At 38.3% G+C, this 26,835-nt stretch overlaps 1 protein-coding gene across 2 annotated transcripts in view; it reads right to left on the minus strand.

Annotated features, from left to right (window-relative positions):
* Window positions 1–26,835, minus strand: part of LOC126190732 (endoplasmic reticulum metallopeptidase 1-like) — a 263,271-nt gene that overhangs the window by 182,537 nt on the left and 53,899 nt on the right. The window contains exons 2-3 of one of the 2 annotated variants that reach the window (XM_049931220.1): window positions 23,335–23,881; window positions 21,047–21,174 (exon numbers count right to left, since the gene is read on the minus strand). In XM_049931220.1, coding sequence (XP_049787177.1) covers window positions 21,047–21,174; window positions 23,335–23,881 — 675 coding nt within the window. Of the gene's footprint in view, window positions 1–21,046; window positions 21,175–23,334; window positions 23,885–26,835 lie in introns of both variants that reach the window. The other variant, XM_049931219.1, reaches the window with a different exon arrangement.

Raw genomic sequence — 26,835 nt, forward strand, 5'->3', positions numbered from 1 at the left:
TATTCACTGTTTCACTGGCTGAGTCTAGTGCTGCAAACTTATTCGATGTAATTGGTGCACCGTTTCTCGTGCTCTGTTTTTGTTTTTCACTTTCTTGATGGTTTCGTGTGCTGTTTTTGGGCTTTACTGTAGTCCACATAAATTTATTTGTAGTTTCAACATATTCTGAGTTCAATATTATGTTTGTTTCATCATAAAGAACTCTTTTTTGTTTTTGGTTTGCAAATCATGTTTAACAATATCAATACGACTGTTTTTGTGGCTATTTTCCACCACTGTTTCACTGTTTTCATTAGACACAAACTTTTTCCACTTAAGAGTTTTTTGTTTTCTTGTTTCAAGAATGTTGTTTCTTTCTTGAGGGTTTCAATATCACTATTTAATAACTTGATAATTTCGTTTTTTGTGTGTACCATGTTGAGATCTTCATGTTCGTCACGCACACAATCACCATAGGTCCAACAAATATTGTCATTTACGAACTTCAGGTTTATGTTTGCACACCTCTCATGTAACCAGAAGTTGCGCTTCACACACTGGATGCCCTTCATCAAATGTTTTTTACACAACGTGTTATTATAAAACTGCTTTTCTACTGAGACTGATGCAGCTCTGCACTGACCTGCCAGCGCAATCTTGCTTCTATTTTAAATTACAAACATAGTACTCCCTCTCCAATTTTAGTTAAAACAAAATTGCAAATTTATGTCTCACTACAGTGTGTGGCATCAAACAGTCACACTTCCACAATACTGCATGTGGATGTAAATTCTGCTAGTAAAAGAAGCAGCAGCTACCAAACTGAAGAAAAATGCAGACCAAGTGACAGTCACCATGACTGCCCACACCACAAAGTATTACTCTTGTAACATGCACATTGTTTGTAACAGTCAGTCAAAATACTTCACCTCAGTGCAGCAACGCACTTCATATCATCAGAGATGTGCCAGCAGCCAAAAACAGAAATCCAATCAAACTGATGATCTCACTGGCTTTACTTAGACAGAATAGCCCAGCAGTGGTTTGAGAACAATAAGAAAGAGTTCAACAAAGAGAAAGAGTTCAAGAGAGCACACAAAGTTCAGACAGAAATTAAGAAAACATTAAAACATCTGTTCAGGATAATCGAAAAACAACTGAAGGACAGAGTCCAACACCAGGGAGAAACAATATAGTCATATACACGGTGTGTTTTGATGCTTTGTCACTCAGTGAACCCAAATATGATGGAAACTGATAAAGTTTTGTAACTAATGGAGGACATGGCTGAGCTCATTGTCATCTGCTTCTTTTGAAGGATGTCATCACGACATTGTTGAGCTAGAATTCCAATGGTTTTTTTGGGCTTACTACTATTGAAAACAACAAAATAACATGTGTCAACACACACTATCCAGCATATTGCATTAGGCTTGGTGGCTCAATAGTTATGAGGCAGACTCTGATAAAAGTGTTTGGGGTTCAGTCCCCCTGGTCAATACTAGAATTTTTTGATGCTCCACTAATAATGGAGGTGACTTGTGTTCCTCATTGACACTACTTGCAATACCATAGGGGGTGCAACCTCACCAGAGAGCTATCTATGGAGAGGCCACTCTATCTAGGAGAGACGGGGGCGGAGGGGGGGGGGGGGGGGGGGGGGGGGGGGCAACCTTTTCAGTAGTTGCAGGAGAAACAGCCTGGTTGATTGATTTGGCCTTATAAGATCAGCCAACAAGGTCTTGTTATGTTGGTACTGCGAACAGCAGAAAGCAAGAGGAAACTACACGTATAGTATTTAAATATAATGAAACGGATAGTTGATACTCATCATATAGCGGAGATGCTGAGTCGTAGAAATGCACAACAAAAGCACTGTTGGAAATATGTTTAATGTTTTCTTAATTCCTGTCTGAAAATTGTCCGCTCTCTTGAGTCTGGCTCCAGTTGCCAGAGACTGTGCTCATGTGTATGTGAGTTGCGTTTGCATGAGCATGTGTATGCTATTTTTGACAAAGGCCTTGTTGGCAAAAAGTTAACTTTCCGACAGTCTTTTTGTTGTACCCTACCATGATTCAGCATCTCAAAAACAAAACTGACAATATTATGAAAAGCAAACACTACTACTCACCATACAGTGGAGATGTTGAGTCATAGAAGAAAAGATGGCAAAACAAGTAAGTTTTTTTGCCAAATGGCCTTCTGAATTCAATAAAAAACACACACACACACACAAACGTAACTAAAAAACACGTGATCACTATCCTCAGCTGCTGAGACCAAACTGGCCAGTCTCGCCTCGGAAGCCACAGACAGTGATCACATGTTCTTGAGTTACGTTTGCATGAATGTGTGTGTTTGTATGTTGTCTAAATCAGAAGAATGTCTTTTGGCCGAAAGCTTACTTGCTATGTGTGTGTGTGTGTGTGTGTGTGTGTGTGTGTGTGTGTGTGTGTGTGTGTGTGTGTGTGTGTGTGTTTTATTGAATTCAGAAAGCCATTTGGCAAAAAACTTACTTGTTTAGCCATCTTTTGTTCTGTGACTCAATATCTCCACTGTATGTCTTGTCTATGTCAGAAGAAGGGCTTTTGACGAAAAGCTTGTTTGTTTAGCAGTCTTTTTATTGGGCCTGTCTGTGGCTCCGCTATATGGTGAGTAGCAACCTACCCTTTTCATAATATTCTAATTATTCCATCTTGGATTTTACACTGTTTGCAAAAACAAAACTGATGTTCTTGAAGTTAAAGTAGGAGGCATTGGATCCCTTAATTTGGTACGTAGGTTAAAGAATTTAAAAAGAAAAATGGATATGCTGAAGTTCACAGTTATCACCACAATATCAAATAAGGGTAACACAGAAGTAGGTCTAAAAATGAAAATAAAAATAGGAATTTTGGCAAGTTCATATGAACAACACAGCAACAAGCTCCTATAAACAATGAGTGACACTGTGACTGTGTTACTGTAGCCAAGACACAAAAAGACAGCACCTACCACAGTACAAGTTTATATGTTAACTAGCTCTGGGGATATTGAAGAGGGTAAAAGGATGTATGGTGAGAAAAAAGAAATTATCCCAAAAGTTAAAGAAGACAAAAATACACTGTGAAGCAGTGGACAAAACATCCAACTACTTAAACATATCAATGAAAACAATAATTTTTTTTGAAAATACAGTCAGTCTTTCCTTCTCATCCTATTCGGTAAGTCTCCACTGACTCAGGGTTCTGGGCAACTTCCTCAAACTCTAGCCCTTTTCCTAAGCCTCACCAGTCTTTTTCCTTCATCCCTCTTCCTTCCCTTCAATTCTTCTGCCAGAAGAAGGGGCCAATGGCTCCAAAAGCTTGCAAACAGTAATACTTTTTACGTGTGTGTTCTACTGCCACTGGTTGGTGAGTAGATTTTTTTATCTATTGAATTACAACTTCTAAAAACAAAGAAGATGTGAATTATCAAACGAAAGCGCTGGCAGGTTGATAAACACACAAACAAACACAAACATACACACAAAATTCAAGCTTTCAGGAAAGAGGGAAGGAGAGGGAAAGACGAAAGGATGTGGGTTTTAAGGGAGAGGGTAAGGAGTCATTCCAATCCCGGGAGCAGAAAGACTTACCTAGTCTGTGTATGTGTGGATGGATATGTGTTTGTATGCGAGTGTATACCTGTCCTCCTTCCCCCCTAAGGTAAGTCTTTCCGCTCCCGGGATTGGAATGACTCCTTACCCTCTCCCTTAAAACCCACATCCTTTCATCTTTCCCTCTCCTTCCTCTTTCCTGATGAAGCAACCGTTGGTTGCGAAAGCTTGAATTTTGTGTGTATGTTTGTGTTTGTTTGTGTGTCTATCAATCAACCTGCCAGCGCTTTCGTTTGGTAAGTCACATCTTCTTTGTTTTTAGATATATTTTTCCCACGTGGAATGTTTCCCTCTATTATATTCATATCATTAATTTGAATTACAACTTCTTAAACAGATGTCTACAAGGTGATCATGGGTGAGCACCACTTATTATTCTTACAGCATGTTTTTGAGCAATGGAGACTTCCTTTCTTAAAGATGAGATAACCCTGAACATTATTTCACATTATATTGTTGAATGAAAATATGAAAAATATGTCAACTTACTGATTTGTCTCTCCCCATGATTTGCAACGCTTCTAAGTGAAAACGTGGCTGAAGTAAGTTGTTTTTGGAGTTCCAAGACATGCTTTTTCCAGTTTAAATTCTCATCAATATGGACACCTAAAATTTTTTGAAGTTTCCACCCTGTTTCCTGCTTCCCCACAACGATTTACACTCATAATTTGTGAAGTACCTGTAGATGAGTAGAACTGTAAATGTTATGTCTTTTTAAAATCCAGTGAGGCCATTCACAGAAAACCAGTGAAGGCAGTTCTAAGAACATAGTTCACTATTTCTTCAGTTGCTGTATGTGTGTTTGGATTAATTCCAATATCAGTGTCATCTGCAAAAAGAACTAATTCTGTTCGCTGCATATCAGGAAGATCATTTACATGCATAAGGAGCAATAGTGGATCTAAGATTGAGTCCTGGGGAACCCCATACATGATTTCTCCCCCTGGTCAGAATTGCATTTCCAGATTATATTGATCAACTTACTAAGTACAACTTTCTACATTCTTTTGGTTAGATGTGACATCCATTGTTTGGCTGTACCGTGAATTCCATAAAAAATCAGTTTACCCATGAGAATATTGTGATTCACACAGTTAAATGGCTTAGACAGGTCACAGAAAATATGAACTTCTGCTGTTTTGTGTAATATAATGCTTGTAAAATTTTGTGAGTCTATACAACACCTTCTCAAAAATTTTGGAAAATTATGTCAGTAGTCAAAAAGATCAGTACTGTCAAACGGGGTGATTTCAGACACTGGGGCGAATTCGGACAGTATGGCTTATTTGCTCTTTGCCACTGCACAGAATCAAAGAGTTACTTATTTTAATGTTAGTTATTTTAAGCGCAGCATTTATCACTTTCCACAACTTTTATTTTGTTGTCAATCGCTTCCCTAGGTGAATAATTGACGAACAGTCTCAGTGTTAAAAATCCATGCATTATCGTAAAGTGGAAACGTTCTATTGTTGCACCGAGTGGGAAGTTATTATAACTGTAATTGTCAATGCGCTTAGTAGCTAACAGCATTGAGACAAGTTCTGTACAAATTTGTCGAGTTTCTCGTGCAAGGTTATCAAATAACGACGGTTTTTGTAAAACTGTACACTGTGTGGGGTGATTTCGGATAATGTCAAGAATGTATAAGAGCAGGAGAGGTGCTACAGTACGGTGTAATTATGACCCGTAACTTTTAGACAAAGCTGTTCATGATATTCAGAGTGGTAAATTATTGTACAGAAAAGTGTGTGATTTGTATGGTATACCTCAATCAACCCTACAAAATAAAGTGCAGGAAGCACATCTGAAAAAAACGGGAGGACATCCAGTGCTAAATAAAGAAGAAGAAGAAATGTTGAGGTAAGGTATCTTGAGGGCTGCACATTGGGGATTTCCCTTCACAAAATTGGATATTAGGTATTAAGTTGAAAGCTACCTTGATAAATCTGACCGAAAAGAGAAGAAATTTCGTAATAATTTGCCAGGAGAAGAATGGGTGCATTTCTTCCTCAAACGACAGTCACAAGATCTTTACGTTCACTTAAGCGAAAATATTAAACGAGCTCGTGCAGAAGTGAACAAAGAGACTGTTAAGATGTTTTTCTCCAATATCAAGGCAAAGCTGGAAAATCTCCCTCCTAGCAACATGATCAACTATGATGAAACCAACATTTCAGATGATCCAGGCAAGCAGCAGATAATCACGAAATGAGGGAGTAAGCATGCTGAAAAAGTGATGGACTCATTAAAATCTAGTGTCTCAATAATGATGGCAACTAGTGCTGATGGTAAACTGCTTCCTTTGTACGTTCTTTACAAATCAGAGCATTTGTGGGACACGTGGCAAAAAGGTGGACCAAAAGGAACTCGTTTCAATAGGAACAAAAGTGGATGGTTTGACTTGCCAGTATTTGAAGACTGGTTCTTTACAATCGCTTTGCCCTATTTGAAGAGGCAAAATGGGCCAACAGTCTTGATTGGAGACAACTTATCCAGTCACATGTCTTTACGTGTTATTGAAGAGTGTGAGCGGAACAATATTTCATTCATTCTCCTTCCCCCCAATAGCACACACCTCCTCCAACCACTTGATGTAAGCTTCTTCAGGTCAATGAAAGCAGCGTGGCGAGCTGTATTAGCTGATTGGAAGAAACACACTCGTGGGACCATTTCCAAGGATGCCTTCCCATCTCTTCTGAAGCAGACACTGACTAAGATTTCAACAAACTCCAAGGAAAACATAAAGGGTGAATTTCGCGCCATGTGCCTAATCCCTTTTGATCCAGATCATGTCTTACAAAAATTGCCTGATAATGAAGAGGGCCAGCAAAGCAACGCAGACACATGGTCTTCCACTTTCGAAGAAATGCTCAATGAAATTCGTTATCCTCCAAATAAGCTTGGTAGCTCCTGCTGCTGCCGCAAACTAGACGTTCAACCTGGAAAATCAATCACTGGCCGAGATTTTCAAGGAAACGAAAACAGTGCTGAACCAAGTGACAGTGCTTCTAGCAGTAGTGAAAGAGAAAACGACACATCATCCAATGAAGTTTTACTGCTGAAAGAAGAGGCTTTTCTTGTTGCAGAGTACAAATATAAACGTGGAAACAGGGAGCAAACAAGGCAGTATGTTGGAGTGTCCACAAATGTTGGTGCTATGGAAGTAAGTGTGAAATTCTTGCGCCGACACGAGAACAGTAAAAACATATTTGTGTTTGCTAATGTCCCCGATGAAGACACAATACAAAAATTGCAAATTTCACGAATACTTTCCACACCAGTTGAGAAGAGAGGAATGTTCATTTTTCGAGAAGATGTGCTTTAGACTCAAAGACAATCGTTTATTTAAAGTGCGTGCAACTTAATTTAGAATGATGAGTGAGAAAAATTATTTTGACCTTTTAGTTAAATTACTTTGTTTGTTTCCATCTAATATTTCAGTTAAGAATTGTAAAAAAATTTATTTAAATTCTTGCAAAATAAAAATTGATCTGTAATATATAAAATTCATTATATCATTCCATATCACTTATTCGTAACAAAGGGCTACCTTAAAATGTGTAAAATGTCACCAAAATCAAATAAAAAGCATGTAGAATTCTTCTTTGATGGAAACATGGTTAATGGTCAGCAGTATCTCGCTATGTTATAAAACTGGTTGTTTTCGTGGCTGCATGAAGATAATTCCATTTTTCAACAAGACGGAGTACCCCCTCACTGAAGTTGCCAAGTGCATTAATATCTGAAAGAAACTCTACCGAACCGTTTGATTGGTTGTCAAGGAGCTGGTGACTTAGCATGTCTCTCAGCTGGGCTCCACAGTCACCGAATTTGACACCCTCTGACTTCTTCCTCTGGGGTTTCGTTAAAGACAACATTTATGTATCACCACTCCCAGAGAACCTGGAAGAGTTGAAGAACCGGATCCTTACTGCCATAACATCAGTGACAAAGGACATGCTTGCCCGAGTATGGGAGGAATTTGAGTATCATTGTGATATTGTTCACGTTGCTGATGGAGGACATATTTAATATCTGTAATCTGAACTTGAGAGGTTTGTAAATATGTGTGAAAAGTTTCATATTCACATGTCTTAAAGTTTAAGAAATATATGCATTCAAAATACATATATTCTTTTTGAAACATCCTGTATATTTCAGATAAGACAATGGGAACAAATCTTTAGTAGTACTCTGCTGGTACACCATCAAATCCAGAGGAAATTTTATTTTGGAGAGAATATATGTTATTGTTATTATTACTATTGTTGTTGTTATTGTTGTTGTTGTGGTCTTCAGGTGACTGGTTTGATGCAGCTCTTCATGCTACTCTATCCTGAGCAAGCTTCATCATCTCAGAATTACTACTACAACCTACATCCTTCTGAATCTGCTCACAGTATACATTTCTTCATCTCTATTTCTTCATATCTATGATTTTTACCCTCCACGCTTCCCTCCAATACTAAATTGATGATCTCTTGTTGTCTCAGAACATATCCTACCAACTGATCCCTTCTTCTAGTCAAGTTGTGCCACAAATTCCTCTTCTCCCCATTTCTATTCAGTACCTTCTCATTAGTTATGTGATCTACCTATCTAATCTTCAGCATTCTTCTGTAGCACCACATTTTGAAAGTTTCTATTCTCTTCTTGTCTAAATTGTTTATCGTCCATGTTGCACTTCCATAGCACTCCACTGCAAGCCAATATTTTATATCCTTACTATTTCAAACATCATCAGTTATTTTGCTCCCCAAATAGATAAACTCATCTATTATTTTAAGTATTTCATTTCCTAAGCTAATTAACTCAGCATCACCTGATTTAATTTGACTACATCCATTATTCTCATTTTGCTTTTGATGATGTTCATCTTATATCCTTCTTTCAAGACACTGTACATTTCATTCAACTGCTCATCCAGGTCCTTTGATGTCTCTGACAGAATCACAATATCATTGGCAAACCTCAAAATTTTTGTTTCTTCTCCATGGATTTTAATTCCTACTCCAAATTTTTCTTTTGTTTCCTTTTCTGCTTGCACAATACACAGATTGAATAACATCGAGGATTGGCTACAATCCTGCCTCACTCCCTTCTTAACCACATCTTCGCTTTCAAGCCACTCAGCACCTATAACTGCCGTCTGCTTTCTGTAAAAATTGTAAATAGCCTTTTGCTCCCTGTATTTTACCCCTGCCACCTTCAGAATTTGAAGTAGAGTATTCCAGTCAACATTGTCAAAAGCTTAATTTCAGAGGGAGAATTTAGTGATACATTCATATGATTGAATTTTATGGGATTTTCTTTGCCAGCATACTGCTGTGATTCTTCTCCATATTTTCTACTATATTTAAGAACTGATAATTATATAAGAACTTTGCAAAGAATTCAAAGAAAGCAGATACCGGTGTGCAAACAATTTCAAAGGCCATTTTGCCATACAACCAACCACAATGCCAAACTTTTTCAGTGCACGGTACTAATTCCACATAAAGCAGCAACAGAGGAAGAAATAGACCAACTTAAGAATTTCTGGTGTTATTGAACCTATAAATGTGAGCAACTGGGCCACATCCATAGTACATATCAAAAAATAAAGCAAAGCACCTTGATTACCATAATTAGCTGATTGGGAGCAATTTTCTAAGGTAGATTTATTAGACACCTGTTTGCAATTACAAAATTAAAATTAAAATACCTGCACCCATGCCTTTTGCATTTAATTTATTTACGCAACCTGTTTTGGTGTTCCATTAGACCATCTTCAGTCCCCTCGCTCAACACGAATTGGGAGGAATCCAATATCGTGAGCAGTCATAACAGGAACCAACTGCACACGAGATTGGATTCCTCCTAATTTACATTGGTCAAGGAGCCTCAAGAGTTGTAATGGAACACTGAAATTGGTTGCATAAATAAACCAAGTGCAAATGAGATGGGTGCAGATGTTTTAATTTTTATTTCATATTGAACAGTCAAAGTCCTTGTAACCATTTATTACAAGGATGGACATACAAGGATTACATCATGATGAGACAGAGATATCGAAATCAGATAATGGTTTGTAAAGCATACCAAGAGGCAAATATATAGACACTGGTCGCAATGAAGTAACGATGAAGGGTAAGATGAAGTTTAAGAGAATTGTCAGGAATGACCAATGAGCGAAGAAGTGAATACAGTAGCAATGAAGAACAATGGTGTGTGTTTGAAGTTCTACAAGGCTGTAAATACTGCAATAATGAATACCACAGCAATCAGTTCTGTTCAACAGGAACAGACATCTCTAAACAGTGCCTTCACAGAGGTTGGACAGAAAAATACAAATACAAGGAAGGCACCTATGAATAAGCTTTGGGTAACAGGAGAAATATTCAACTGATCAGCTAAAGAATGAAGTACAATACCTCAAGGAAAAAATAGGAACACAGCAATATAGGTCACTCAGAAATAAAAATAAATGGAAGTGCGAGGAAGCTAAGGCAAAATGGCTACAAGAAAAATATTAAGAAACTGATAGAGAAATGATTATCAGAGGGACAAATTCTGCATACAGAAGAGTCAAAACAGCCTCTGGTGAAATTAAAAGCAAACATGTCAACATTAAGAACGAAGGAGGAATTCCATTGTTAAAAAATACAGGAGAGACCAGATCGGTAGGAAGAGTACATTGAAGGCTTTTACTAGGAAGTGGAACTGTCTAGTGATGTGATAGAAGAAATAGGAGTTAATATGGATGATATAGGGGATCCCGTGTTGGAGTCTAAGTTCAGAGCTTTGGAAGATTTAAGATCAAACAAAACAGAAGGTATAGATAACATTCATTCCGAATTTTTAATGTCACCGGAGGAAACAGCAACCAAACAACTATTCATGTTGTGTGTAGAACCTACAAGAATGGAGACATATCCTCAGACTTTTGAATATCATCCATCCAGTTCCGAAGATACCAATGGCAGAATATGTGTGAATTGCTGGACAATACATTTTTGACACTAAAAAATACACACAAGAATGGAAAAGAAAATTGAGTATCTCTTAGGTGATGATCATTTGGATTTTAGCAAAGGCAAAGGCACCAGAGAGGCAGTTGATGCACTTGACAATGGAAGCAAGACTTAAGAAAAATAAAGATACTTTCACAGGATTTGTCAACCTGAAAAATATGTTTGACAATGTACAGTGGTGGAATATATTCAAAATTCTTGGAAAAATAGATGTATGCTACAGTGAAAGACAGGTATTATAAAATATGTACAAGTACCAGGAGGGAATAATAAGACTGGAAGACCAAGACCAAGAAGCTCAGATTAAAATGGGTGTAAGGCAAGGAAGCAATCTCTCCCCCTACTTTCCAGTCTGTACACTGAAGAAGCAAACATGAAAATGTAAGATAAGTTCACAAATGGGTTTAAAATTTGAGGTGAAAGAATATCAATGATTAGATTTGATGACACTGCCATTCTCAAAGTGACAAAAAATTACAGGATCTAATCAGTCTAATGAGTACAGAATGTGGACTGAGAGTAAACCAAAGAAGGGCAAAAGTAATGAGAAGTAGCAGAAATGAGAATAGTGAGCAACTTAACATCAGAATTGGGGATCACAAAGTAAACAAAGTGAAGAAATTCTGATACCCTTGTCAGCAAAATAACCCTTGACAAATGAAGCAAGGAAGGGATACAAAGCACACTACAGCACACGCACTTCCCATCAAAAGAAGTCTGTTATTATCAAACATTAGCTTTAACTTGAGGAAGAGATATCTGAGAACGTATGTCTAGAGTACAGCATTACATGGATGTGAATCATGCATCATGGGGAAACTTGAAATGGGAAGAACCTAAGTATTTTAAATGTGGTGCTGTAAAAGGATGTTGAAAATTAAGTGGCCTGCTAACATAAGAAATGAAGAGGTCCTTTGCAGAATCAGTAAGGAAAGGAAAATGGCGTCACACTTGAAAAGAAGAAGGGAGGGACAATAGGACATGTGTTACGGCATCAGAGAATAACTTCCATGGCACCAGAGGTAGCTGTTGAGTGTAAGACTGCAGGGGAAGACAGAGACTGGAAGATACCCAACAAATAATTGAGGACGTTAAGTGTAAGTGGCAACTCTGAGGAGAAAAGATTGGCACAGGAGAGGAATTTGTGGTGCGCCACATCATACCAGCCAGAAGACTGATGCAACACATTCAGCCAACTGCACAGCAAGAAAAAGGCACATTTTTGAAGAAGAAGTTGAGTACTTAGATCACATCCTCAGCACAATAAGTACTTAATCTACAGAAAAGCACTTAACAGAAATCAGTGCCTTGCCATATAATCTGAGAAAGAGACAGGGTTTCTTTTTCCCCAAAAATAAGTTATTATGCCAAATTTATTCCAAAAACTGCTGATATAACACATCCTCTAAACTTGTTACATCCAAAGAACATCACATTCATATGTTCAAAGGCATTTGCAAATGTATTTTAAACATCAAATAAAAAACTATGATTAGTGCCATAAACATGGAGACAAATTAGTAGTAGCAAATGGACAACTTTGAAGTATGGACTTGGAACAGTGTTAGTACACAGGAATGTACATGGATTGGTATAGCCAATCTCATCTGATCTAATACATCAACAGCAGCTCAAAGGAATTAATCCCCAATTGAAAAGGTTTCAGGAATGCTTCATGATGTAAAGAAACCCCAAATGTACTTATACTGAACAATTCTGACCATAAACTGCTTCACGCAGTGTTCGGCCAAAATGCTAATATTTCACAAAAAATATGCAGCTTACTCAACAAGGGACAAGATCTGGCATTTGATAAAGATGAAAGAACCTATTTCAATCTGAGTTGCAGGAACCAATAAATAATTTGCCACTAACAACACTAACCATAACTCAGGCAACACACTAATGATACCTAGTCCAAAGTGGCTAAGGGGTAAGAATAATCTGATCACAGAAAATGCTAATACACATACAAGTTTACATTTTTTATTGGATGCAACAACTAATGTTGTTAATAAACAGTGTCCTACTGTGGAGTCCAAACAAGGACCACCACTTAATTATCATCCCCAAAGTTATCATAAATTACATTCAGCATGCCCCCTCAGCATTGTGTCACACACACAAGAGTAGTGAGGCAGAGAGGATGGTCTGCACATTTAAGCATCAAACAACAAAGCAATAGAGGAGGTCCCCACACATGCATCCCTAACTTTGTTTCTTAGCATTTACAGGACAACACCTGTCAACAAGAAATCCTACATGGCTGCCATCCACAAACACCGTTCTACTTGCTGGGCCAGAAACAAGACCACCACTAGCATTGCATTCAGTGCACTTCCAAACTGGCTACATGGTATCTACATCTACATCTACATCTACATCAATACTCTGCAAATCACATTTAAGTGCCTGGCAGAGGGTTCATCGAACCACCTTCACAATTCTCTATTATTCCAATCTTGAATAGTGCGCAGAAAAAATGAACACCTATATCTTTCCGTACGAGCTCTGATTTCCCTTATTTTATCGTGGTGATCGTTCTGCCCTATATAGGTTGGTGTCAACTAAATATTTTCACATTCGTAGGAAAATGTTGGTGATTGGAATTTCATGAGAAGATTCCATCGCAACGAAAAACGCCTTTCTTTTAATGATTTCCAGCCCAAATCCTGTATCATTTCTGTGGCACTCTGTCCCATATTTGGCGATAATACAAAACGTACTGCCATTCTTTGAACTTTTTCTATGTATTCCATCAGTCCTATCTGGTAAGGATCCCACACCATGCAGCAGTATTCTAAAAGAGGACAGACAAGCATAGTGTAGGCAGTCACCTTAGTAGGTCTGTTACATTTTCTAAGTGTCCTGCCAATAAAGTGTAGCCTTTGGTTAGCCTCCCCCACAACATTTTCTATGTGTTCTTTCCAATTCAAGTTGTTCGTAATTGTAACACCTAGGTATTTAGTTGAATTTACGGCTTTTAGATTAGACTGATTTATCGTGTAACTGAAGTTTAAGAGTTCCTTTTAGTACTCATGTGGATGTCCTCACACTTTTTGTTATTTAGGGTCAACTGCCACTTTTCGTAACATTCAGATATTTTTTTCTAAATCATGTTGCAGTTTGTTTTAATCTTTATTAGTCGATAAACGACGGGGTCGTCTGCAAACAACCAAAGACAGCTGCTCAGATTGTCTCCCAAAACGTTTATATAGATAAGGAACAGCAAAGGGCCTATAACACTACCTTGGGAAACGCCTCAAATCACTTCTGTTTTACTTGATGACTTTCCATCAATTACTACGAACTGTAAACTGACAGGAAATCGCAAATCCAGTCACATAACAGAGACGATATTCCATAAGTACACAATTTTGCTACGAGCTGCTTGTGTGGTACAGTGTCAAAAGCCTTCCGGAAATCCAGGAATACGGAATCGATCTGAAATCTCTTGTCAATAGCACTCAGCACTTCATGTGAATAAAGAGCTAGTTGTGTTTCATAGGAACGATTTTTTCTACGCCAATGTTGACTATGTGTCAATACACCATTTCCTTCAAGGTAATTCATAATGTTCGAACACAATATATGTTCTAAAATCCTGCTGCATATCAATGTTAAAAATATGGGCCTTTAATTTAGTGGATTACTCCTACCACCTTTCTTGAATATTGGTGTGACCTGTGCAACTTTCCAGTCTTTGGGTACGGCTTTCGTCGAGCGAACAATTGTATATGATTGTTAAGTATGGAGCTAATGCATCAGCATACTCCGAAAGGAACCTAATTGGTATACAGTCTGGACCAGAAGACTTGCTTTTATTAAGTGATTTGAGTTGCTTCACTACTCCGAGGATATTCACGTCTACGTTACTCATGCTGGCAGCTGTTTTCGATTCGAATTTTGGAATATTTACTTTGTCGTCTTTTGTGAAGGCATTTCGGAAGACTGTGTTTAGTAAATCTGCTTTGGCAGCACTGTCTTCGATAGTATCTCCATTGTTATCGCACAGAGAAGGCATTGATTGTTTCTTGCCGCTAACATACTCCACATACGACCAGAATCTCTTTGGATTTTCTGCCAGGTTTGTTGTGGAAACTGTTATAGGCGTCTCACAATGAACTCCGCACTAAGTTTTGAACTTCTGTAAAGGATCGCCAATCTTGGGGATTTTGCATCTGTTTAAATTTGGCATATTTGTTTCATTGTTTCTGCAACAATGTTCTAACCCATTTTGTGTACCAAGGAGGATCAGCTCTGCCATTTGTTAGTTTATTTGGTATAAACCTCTCATTTGCTGGCGCTACTATTTCTTTGAATTTAAGCCACATCTAGTCTACACTTACATTATTAATTTGGAATGAATGGAGATTGTCTCTCAGGAAGGTATCAAGTGAATTTTTATATGCTTTTTCGAATAGGTATATTTTTCACTTATTTTTCGAAGATTTGGGGATTACAATATTCAATCTCGCTATGACAACCCTGTGTTCACTAATCCCTATATCGAGTTTGATGCTGGTCATTAACTCAGGATTATTTGTTGCTAAGAGGTCAAGTGTGTTTTCATAACCATTTACTATTCGCGTGGGCTCATGAACTAACTCCTCGAAATAATTTTCAGAGAATGCATTTAGCACAATTTCGGATGATATTTTATGCGTACCTCCAGAATTAAACATGTAGTTTCGCCAACATATCGAGGGTAAATTAAAGTCACCACCAACTATTATCGTATGAGTCGGGTACGCGTTTGAAATCAAACTCAAGTTTTCTTTGAACCTTTCAGCAGCTGTATCATCTGAACTGGGAGGTCAGTAAAAGGATCCAATTATTGACATCTTGGATATTTGGGAATCCAGCCGGATGTTCACGTCGTTCTCGCACGATATTTCAACAGCGTGCCTCGCAGTCTTCAAGTGCTATCTGAGACCAGTCTCAACAGATCGCCGGGAAAGCATGAAGAATTAGATCCAATTATTATTTTATTCTGGTTGCCAACAATAACCTCTGCCCATACTAACTCACAGGAAGTATCTACTTCAATTTCGCGACAAGTTAAACTGCTTCTAACAGCAACAAACACGCCACCGCCAACCATGTTTAGCCTATCTCTTCGGAACACTGTTAAGTTCTTCGCAAAAATTTCAGCTGAGCTTGTATCTGGCTTTAGCCAGCTTTCAGAGCATATAACGATTTGAGCATCAGTGCTTTCTATTAACGCTTTGAGCTCTGGTACTTTCCGAACACAGCTACGGCAATTTACAACTGTTATACCAATGGTTCCTGTATCTATGTTCTTTCTGTGTTCAGCCTGCACCCTTTGTGACTGAAGCCCATCTTGTGTTTTCCCGAGACCCTCTAACCTACAAAACCACCCAGTCCATGCCACACAGCCCCTGCTACCTGTGTAGCTGCCTCCTGCATATAGTGGACACCTGACCTATTCAGTGGAACCCGAAACCCAACCACCCTTTGACACAAGTCAAGGAATCTGCAGCCTACATGGTCACAAAACCGTCTGAGCCTCTGATTCAGACCCTCCACTCAGCTCTGTACCAGAGGTATGGGTGCCTGTCTTTAAGAACTCACAGCCTCAGATGCCCACTATGCTGGTAATCTCCCTGGCACATCTCATGTATGAGGTCACCACCAGGTACGGCTTACAATGGCAGCATCAGAACCAGCTGTGGCCACTGTGGTCACAAGTGCTTCCATGACTATCACTGCCACCACTGCATACTGAGCAGGTAAATGCACTGCAGCCACCAGCTCCAGCCTCAGCTGGGATCAGCAGAAGAGTGGCTACAAAGTGATGTCACACCTCACTGGCCCCAGCATCACACAGACTGAGTCCAGATTTGGACAAGCCAGGTACCGAGGCAAGTGGATGCCACATCCAATATAGCTCTTTCATAGTCGATGCCACATCCAACATAGCTTTCTCCTCACCTTCAACATCTTCACAGGACATCACGAGGGGTGGGCCACCGTCCTGCTCCCCAGCCCCTTTATACTACCAGATGCCAGGGCTAAAACTCTTCCCCCTCATCGGACCAGAAGGCGTTGTTCAAGTCTATGCACCAAACTCATGGAAAGTGGGATATGGTATCATACAGCAATATCAGTAATCGCTTTACATGGCGTACTTTCCTTTGTCGGAAAAAATCTATTACCTCAACAAAGTTTGTCAAACGTTTTGCAACATGAAAAACCAAAATGTGGTTTCTCAATCTGTTTATGTGTATTTTGTCAATGTCTGCTAGATAAAACAAAACATGTTGTTGTTGTTGTTGTGGTCTTCAGTCCTGAGACTGGTTTGATGCAGCTCTCCATGCTACTCCATCCTGTGTAAGCGTCTTCATCTCCCAGTACCTACTGCAACCTACATCCTTCTGAATCTGCTTAGTGTATTCATCTCTTGGTCTCCCTCTACGATTTTTACCCTCCACGCTGCCTTCCTATACTAAATTGGTCATCCCTTGACGCCTCAGAACATGTCCTACCAACCGAACCCTTCTTCTGGTCAAGTTGTGCCACAAACTTCTCTTCTCCCCAATCCTATTCAATACTTCCTCATTAGTTATGTGATCTACCCATCTAATCTTCAGCATTCTTCTGTAGCACCACATTTCGAAAACTTCTATTCTATTCTTGTCCAAACTATTTATCGTCCATGTTTCACTTCCATACATGGCTACACTCCATACAAATACTTTCAGAAATGACTTCCTGACACTTAAATCTATACTCGATGTTAACAAATTTCTCTTCTTCAGAAACGCTTTCCTTGCCATTGCCAGTCTACATTTTATATCCTCTCTACTTCGATTCCCTCGGCATCACCCGACTTAATTCGACTACATTCCATTATCCTCATTTTTCTTTTGTCGATGTTCATCTTATATCCTCCTTTCAAGACACTGTCCATTCCATTCAACTGCTCTTCCAAGTCCTTTGCTGTCTCTGACAGAATTACAATGTCGTCGGCGAACCTCAAAGTTTTTATTTCTTCTCCATGGATTTTAATACCTACTCCGAATTTTTCTTTTGTTTCCTTTACTGCTTGCTCAATATACAGATTGAATAACATCGGGGAGAGGCTACAACCCTGTCTTACTCCCTTCCCAACCACTGCTTCCCTTTCATGTCCCTCGACTCTTATAACTGCCATCTGGTTTCTGTAAAAATTGTAAGTAGCCTTTCGCTCCCTGTATTTTACCCCTGCCACCTTTAGAATTTGAAAGAGAGTATTCCAGTCAACATTGTCAAAAGCTTTCTCTAAGTCTACAAATGCTATAAACATAGGTTTGCCTTTCCTTAATCTTTCTTCTAAGATAAGTCGTAAGGTCAGTATTGCCTCACGTGTTCCAGTGTTTCTACGGAATCCAAACTGATCTTCCCCGAGGTCGGCTTCTACTAGTTTTTCCATTCATCTGTAAAGAATTTGTGTTAGTGTTTTGCAGATGGCTTATTAAACTGATTGTTCGGTAATTTTCACATCCGTCAACACCTGCTTTCTTTGGGATTGGAGTTACTATATTCTTCTTGAAGTCTGAGGGTATAAACAAAATAGGCCACGCTAATATTGCAGGAATTGCAACATACACTAAATAAGCAAAACTGTTTTGGCACAAATGGTCAATTTTATAACACAACGGAATATAATTCATGAAGTACCAATATCAAATGCCTGTTAGGCTTACTACAAGCCAAACCTTTATGTTAGGAAATAGTTTCACATTTCATTCATACATTCTAACTTCTGAAGCATGAGATCGAAAAGTAGAAGTACAAAATATTTATGTGAATTTAGAATTGTCATATTCTTTCACAATTTGCGTGATGTCCCCATTTCTTCTCCTCACTCGTTCTAACGAACAATCTTGTCGTCACTAATTCTGTAACTATTCTTACCAGCGTCAAAACTTATTCTCCGGTTAACTTCACTAATCCTTCCACAGTCACTGATACCTGCATTTATTCTCTAGTTAGGTGTCATTACACATTCCTACAATACGTTTCCTGCACTACTCCCAGAATAGAACTCTAGTGGCTGCTACTTGGGAACTGTTCAACTGGCCTTTACTAGTGTAGCGGTCTAGCCAAAAGTTTTCTTTCAAAATTTCATTTTCTTGGATACACCGACAAGATAATATGTAATGTTTCTTACTTTTTATTTCTGTTAGTCATTTATTTCCACTCTGGTAGTCTGAATCTATGGATTTCACTAGTAATTGTAACAACGCTGATCATTCGCAAACCCAGACAACCACACGAACAGCGATTGGCATTCACCCATTTGGCTTTATTCCGCTTAGCTCGCATAGCCCCATCCCCTTCTGTGTGCAGGAAAGTTAATTTCTACATGCAACGGGGATTCCACTGGCAGAGACATAATGTACACCATGCACACATTCAAAAATCAACTTATGATTCATTCAGAAATCAATTTGTTCAAAAATTCAAAAACCAACAGGAATGTATTTCAAAATTGTATGAATAATCACTAGACCAATGTGTGCTGGATGCTAGGCAGTTTGCAAGGCAAGGTCCTACTCCTGAAGAATATGAATTTGGCGCCCCCTGAAAATTCCACCTGGGGCAGACACCCCGGTTTTGCCCCCCGCCCCCTAGATCAGGGCCTGTTGCGCACTCATGAATCTGGCAGCTTAGGCGGGTGCCAGTAAAATTTTTCCGAGTGCATCTGGCTGCTTGCTGCTGTTGCTTATACAGCTAACTGCCACACTTCTGCAGCCAGAAGTGGGAGAAGGTATTACTCATATGCGACTCAACTGCACATATGCATGAGCTTGCTCGCAACTGCTCAAGCTAATCTAATGTAAGCAACTGTGAGTGATGTCACGCTCATCAGAGGCAATTTGTTGTTATGACACATTGCATAGTCTGCCCAAAGCCTTTGATACATTTTGCAGTTGGCAGACGCTTCTATGAGCACTGTGTTTTGTTGTTACATATGGCGTATTTCCTTTCCTTTTCTCTCCTTGTTCAGGTTTTATTGCTGCAGTATTATTCTGCAGTAGTGAGGTACTTTGTTAGATTATTGGTTCTTACCAGTCAAAGTTACAAAAATTTAACTCAAAACTAAAACAATGAAAAATTCCTGGGACTCTAAAAAATTCCCGGGTTTTTCCCGTTTTTTCCCAGATGAAAAAATTCCCGGGTTTTTCCCAGATCTCCTGGTTGTCCTGGGTCATATACACCCTGTGTATAGTTCATTTTATGCATCTTCTAGGACATTCCTGGAAGGCATACAGACATGAGATTTTGTGTTCAGTTCTCTATTATTTCTAGGGCTGAAGATCATGGATACAACACAAATGACAAGCTTCAGATTTTAGCACAATTTAGAACAATCTAGATGGAATTACTTGTAAAGGTCATTTGAACATGGACTCATATTAAGAATTTATTGTCTTTACCACTAAACTTTAGAATGCCTATAATGGCCACTCTTGCCCAAAAAATGCTAAAATTAGTACTCAAATTCTATCACACTTAACAAAAAATTATTTTTCATTGTGCCATACATATCCATTCCATTTCTAGTTAAAGTACTTTTTAAAAACACATTTTGCTCTGCCTTAGTAAACCAAATACTGTCCATATATAATTTTAACCTTCTTTTTATAATGTCTAATATTATATGAGACTCAGTCCTTTTCAGGTTGATTTAAGTTGTCTTTAGATTTCCATTTGTCACTACAAATTTTAGGGTTTGATACAACCATTTTTTTAACATCTGTTATCCAACCCACATGGTCTCCTTACTCAAGGAAATGGTCTTGCACATTATTATAGAGCTGCCTCTGGTGTATAAACCATGGAAGTCACTTTTAGGTATGGGACACAAGTGCCATTATAGGGACACTGTCATAGACTGTGAACATGGCATTCTAGATCTTCTCTGCCAGTCACATGTAGAACAAACTCCAGTCACATGTAGAACAAACTATGTTGCTACTATTGTGTGTGAGTAATAAAGGTACAAATTTACTACCAGACCATGATATTTTTGCGCTTGGTCTCTCACAGCTGTTATCAGAAACAACCAGTGGCCTTACAGTAAACAAGCACAGTGATGACAAAGGAAAATGCATCGCACTATGAATGATTTCAAGACAATTGTGCATGTACTATCTAGTGATTCAGCATGTACTTGTGGAATATCACAATACCAACGCACAACAATCTGACCAAAGTGCACTCACTCCCAGGTGCAATAATATTGTGGTCAACTATGGAGATAACTGTTACATATAAAGAAGGGAGCATGGATCAAGGCAAGCTATAGCATGCTAACAGCAACTGGAAGCAGTATATTTTTTTAAAAATAATACTTGAGGTCCACATTTCAGTAATGCTGCACTGTTCACGTTCTTCCTTGATTTACCTGCAAGGGGATTTCCTCAGCACCATTAAACAAGAAAATTACATTATGCTTCAGAGGCACATCCATCTGAGACAGTACTCTTAGTACTTCAAGCATGACTGCACAATTGATGCCATCATCACTGGCACCTGCAACACAATCATAACCAAATAAGCAGCAATTTCATATGAAAGTGGGTGTTTTACAAAAGATTATAAAAAGGCTGTAATGAACTCCAGTAACCAGCACAAACTTGACAACAAAAGAAAATTATTCAGTGCTTTTTAATAGTTGGCATATGTGAGCATCAAAAGAAAATATGCCTTTTCACATTGCTCATTGCTTGCCTACAACAGCTCACACATTTATGATAGGCAGATCAAATGAACAGTCTCAAAATGAACCATCTGGCAATAGATGAACCACAACCAAGAAAGTAAACATGTAAGGGAATACAACAAAGCCCAATTTTGTTTTTCTGCCCTTCAAGCTAAAATTATTAATATTTCATGTAAATAGAGGATAGTTTTTTAATGTAGAGATGAAGCTCCACTGGTGCAGATCAGTAGTGCACTGCCCGTTTTAGCAAGATGCAAATGGCTGAAACAAGTGATTTTTTCTTATTCATTCAACATACTGTAAGTGATTTTTCTTATTTGTTCAACATACTGTAAAATTCTAACAAGTGCAATCAAGAAGGCCAAACAGTTGCACTATGTACAAAAAATTAGCAACTCAAACAATAAAATAAAAACCATATGGCACAACATAAAAAGTGAGACAAATAGGAATATAAAACCTGACAATAATAAACACAAAGTTGCAGCCTCAGATTTCAACAATTTTTTTCTCACTATAGCTGAAAAAACAGTGAACCATAATAAACAGTCTCACATAGAAGCTATTGAACTACTTAACCACATGCAAATAACATCTAACGTAGCACTTCATTTCAGAAGTACAAACTCTAAAGAAATTGAAAAAAACCATAAAATTACTCAAAAACTCAGATTCCTGTAGATACAATGGCATATCAAGTAGGATTTTAAAATCATGTGCAGACTTAATCAGTTATATATTGTGCTATTTGTGTAACCAATCTATGGAAACTGGCGTGTTCCCAGATAGATTAAAACATGCAGTAGTGATGCCAATCCACAAAAGTGGAGCAAGGGATGAAATATCCGACTATCAGCCCATCTCTCTGCTGCCACTGTTCTCAAAGGGATTTGAGAGAATAGTGGATGATAGGATTTATAGTCACACTACACAAAATGGCTTGCTGGTGCTTATACAGTTCGGCTTTCGTAACGGCTCCTCCACAGACAGATCTATATTTAACCTAACAGATGAAATTTTAGGTGAACTAAATTACAAAAGGTATCCAATGGGGATATTTTGTGATCTCGCCAAGGCATTTGATTGTGTAGATCACAACACACTCTTAAAAAAGCTTCCACATTATGGCATTAAAGACAAATCTCAGTTATGCACAGAGTCTACTGTTATTATTACGACAAACAACAGTAAAGTAGTTAAAGGGAGTGTTAAAATGAAGGGATATGAATAGAAAACACAGAGTGACATCATCAAGAGATTATTTCAGCCAGAGGTTGAAAATACTGCTTCAGTTGTAAAGTTCTTTCATTATCACACAACCGGTTTCGGGGCTCTTATATGCCCATCTTCAGGTGTCGTAACTTGGTGCTGTGGTCCCCAAGCACCGCAGTGGATGTGTACTAGTGTGCTACCTATGAGTGCAGAACTGGGAGATTATTGATTGAACTCAAGCATTCCATGAAAATATTTGTACGGTATGTATGTTTTCACTGCATGTGGTTATTAATAATGGCACAAAAACATATCTCAGACAGAGGACAGCTCCACAATAGTCCATAATTCTTCAAGCACTTCAATTATTTCAAAAGTAAGTATTTATAACAATTTCCCACTGTCCAGAAAGTCATCACATTACTGACTTGATTCTCAGTCTCCTGTTTTCTTAAGACAAGTTAAGGCATCAATTCCACCCTGTCCTACATTTAAGAGGATATTGCAGCTCAAAGTCCAATGTGGAAAAACTGAAGTTCATTTTTCTTAAGACAAGTTAAGGCATCAATTCCACCCTATCCTACATTTAAGAGGATATTGCAGCTCAAAGTCCAATGTGGAAAAACTGAAGTTCATTTATCTGCGTGTGTTTATTGTCAAATGCATGCAAACCTCTTCCTATGTGTCTAGTACTTTTACAGTACTCAACTCCTATTTATGAAAGTAATACATTGTGCAATTTCAAAAGTCTAACTTACCTGGGCTTGTAGGAACTGAATCAAAATGACAGTTGAACATAACCGCTGATGAGGACCAATTTCCAGCTGAGGATAACTTCACAACAACATTCTGTATATTTTCATAACAATTTACAAAACCATATGGCCTGAAAGCCAGTATATAGCAGCCAGTTGGCTTTTGCAGATCAAGACTAAGCAGATGCTGTGGTTTAGCTCGCTGCATTATAAAACCTATTTCTCTCTTCAAAAAGTCAACAGCGAAAATTTCATTCTCATAACTGCCAACAACTCTTGGACCCATACTTGTCAAATGTTGAAGATGATGAATAGCATTTTCTGCTACAAACATTCCTTTCTTTGCATCCTTGATATAAACTGGTTTTGGCAGCTGATTATTTAACATTGTGCATCCAAGAAAAAGTATTACACCAATCACCAAAATCAGGACAGCAGAATACCAAGGATATGTGCCATTTTGATGGAATGGTCTTGTACTTTCTGGGAAAAATTCGGTTCTTTCATCTGTACTTTCTCCAAAGCGAGACCTTAAACGGATATTTCCAGTCTTCTGAAAAAAAAGAAATGAGAAAAACATTTAACTGGATACATGTGAAAAAGAAATAAATACAATCATGATATCATACTAATATTATCTACTATAGAGGGGGAAGCATATTCATTAGCACCCAAAATAGGAAGAACTGGAATATCGCTGATAGACGTAAGTTTAAAAGCATAACTGCATCTATAACTTTTGGAATTTTCTAACATTGCTTCACTACACTGTGACAGGAAACAAGGGAAGGAATGAGTGTATGTACAGAAGGTATAAGGAAGGGAGAGGCCAACAGATTACTCTTCATTAACTGTTACTTTCAGATAATTTCCTGTAATTTTTGCCTTTTCACATTTAGATTGTGGAACAACTGATTATTCCCTTTACCCCAGCTGCTCCAGTGCCCCTCAATATTCCACATAAAAGTTGTTTTGAGGCACCAAAGCTAGTGTCCAGTCCCTAGCGAATTAGACAGGAACTGAAATTAGTGGTACAAGGGTAATCCCAAAAGTAAGGTCTCCTATTTTGTTATAAGTACATAGACCTGTTTATTTCTACATTGGTTTACATTAGTTTACAGCTTGAACATTTATCTATTTTTCAACATACTCACCATTTCTGTCGATACATTTTTGTTGACGCTGTGGGAGTTTTTATATGCCCATGCCAGACAAGCTCACCGCTATGCTGTTCAGAAAGTTATGATCCTCCTCTTTCACCTCGTCGTCGGAGCTGAACCACTGGGACCACAATTAATGTTGATAGGTACTGAGAGACTCTGTAAAAACTCAAACGGGCAATTCAGAATGTTGAGCAAGGGTGTACACATTCTCCATGACAACGCTTGCCCATACATTGCTCGGCAAACCGTTGCTCTCCTGCAACTGTTTCAGTGGAACATAATCACTCACCCGCCCTATAGTCCTGACTTGGCACCCAGTGACTATCACTTGTTCCCTAGGTTAAAAGAACATCTGGCTGGAAAACGATTCAGCTCCAATGACGAGGTGAAAGAAGAGGTTCATAACTCTCTGGACAGCATGGCGGTGAGCTGGTACGACATGGGCATACAAAAACTGCCAAAGCATCTTTAAAAATGCATCGACAGAATGGTGATTATGTCAAAAAATAGCTAAATGTTCAAGCTGTAAACTGATGTAAATCATTGTAGATATAAATGGGTCTATGTACTTATAAAAAAATAGGAGACCTTACTTTTGGGATTGCTGAAATGCTTAATTCTGTTTTCAAATGTTCCTTTACATAAGAAACCCCAGAAGGACTGGCCCAATTTAATCCTAAAACCACTGAAAAAATGAGTGAAATAAGTATTAGTGTCATTGGTATTGACAAACAGCTGAAATAATTTAAATTGAAAAAAGCTCCAGGGCCAAATGGAATCCCTATCAGATTCTATATTGGATCTATGGTTGAGTTAGACCATTCTCTAACTATAATCTATTGTAGATCATTCAAACAAAAAAGCATGCCCCCTAACCCAAGAAACCACAGGTCACATCCATCTACAAGAAGGCTAATGGAAGTGATCCACAAAAATACTGTCCTATATCCTTAACACTGATTAGTTATAGAATCCTGGAACATATTCTGAGCTCAAACATAATGACCTCCTCCATGCCAACCAGCATGGATTCTAAAACATCAATCATGTGAAGCCCAACTCATGCTTTTGCCACATGGCATACTGAAAGCTTTGGATTAAGGCAATCAAGTAGATACAGTATTTCTTAATTTCTGAAAAGCATTTGACTCTGTACCACACTTACACTTATTATCAAAAGTACAATCATATGGGATATCAAGTGAAATCTGTGACTGGATTGAGGACCTCACAGTAGGGAGGATGCAGCATATTATCTTGGGTGGAAAGTCATTGTCATCCGTAGAAGGAACTTCGGGTGTGCTCCAGAGAAGTGGTTGGCACACTTGGTATTCATGTTGTATATTCATAAGACAATTGTAGACAATATTAATAGTAACCTCAGGCTTTTTGCACATGATGTAGTCATCTATAATGAAGTACTGACTGACACAAGCTGCATAAATATTCAGTCAGATCTTGATAAGATTTCAAAGTGGTGCAAAGATTGGTGAATTGCTTTAAATATACAGAAATGTAAAACTGCGCACATCTCAAAATAGAAAAAAAAAAAAAAAAACATTGTATCCTATGACAATAACATTAATGAGTCACTGCTGGAATCAGCCAACTCATAATACCTAATACTTTATAGGGATATGAAATTGAATGATCACATAGGCCCAGTCATGGGTAAAGTAGGTGGTAGACTTTGTTTATTGGTAGAATATTAGAGAAATACAACAGTCTACAAAGGAGACTGTTTACAAATAACTTGTGTGACCTATTCTAGAATACTGCCAAAGTGTGTGGGATTCTTACCAAATAGGGCTAGCAGGGGATATTGAATGTATACAGAGAAGGCAGTATGAGTGGTCTTAGGTCTGTTTGACCCATGCGAGAGTGTCACAGAGGTGCTAAGGAAACTGAACTCGCTGAATCTTTGAGATAATCATAAATTATCACGAGAAAATCTACTAACAGAGTTTCCAGAACCTGCTTTAAATGGTAACCCTAGGAATATACTACAACCACCTACTTATCACTCACATAGGTATCACAAGGATTTGATTCAAATAATTGCAGCATGCATAGAGGCACCCCATAAGTGAATGGAAAGAGAAGAAACCCTAGTAACTGGTACAATGTCTGCCCTATTGTCTGCCCAGCACTTCACAGTGTCTTGCAGAGTATAGAAGTAGATGTAGATAACTCAGTATCAGATACATTAAATTCAATTTATGGACTCGTTAGGGAATGATACTAGAAAAAAAACAAAGCATCAAAGGGAATCATTCTACACAGACTCAACAATGAACATTGCCATAGCAATTTACTGTCAGAAGTCTAGGAATTGTGTAGT

Source organism: Schistocerca cancellata, chromosome 6 (genome assembly GCF_023864275.1).
Source record: "Schistocerca cancellata isolate TAMUIC-IGC-003103 chromosome 6, iqSchCanc2.1, whole genome shotgun sequence".
Classification (NCBI taxonomy): domain Eukaryota; kingdom Metazoa; phylum Arthropoda; class Insecta; order Orthoptera; family Acrididae; genus Schistocerca; species Schistocerca cancellata.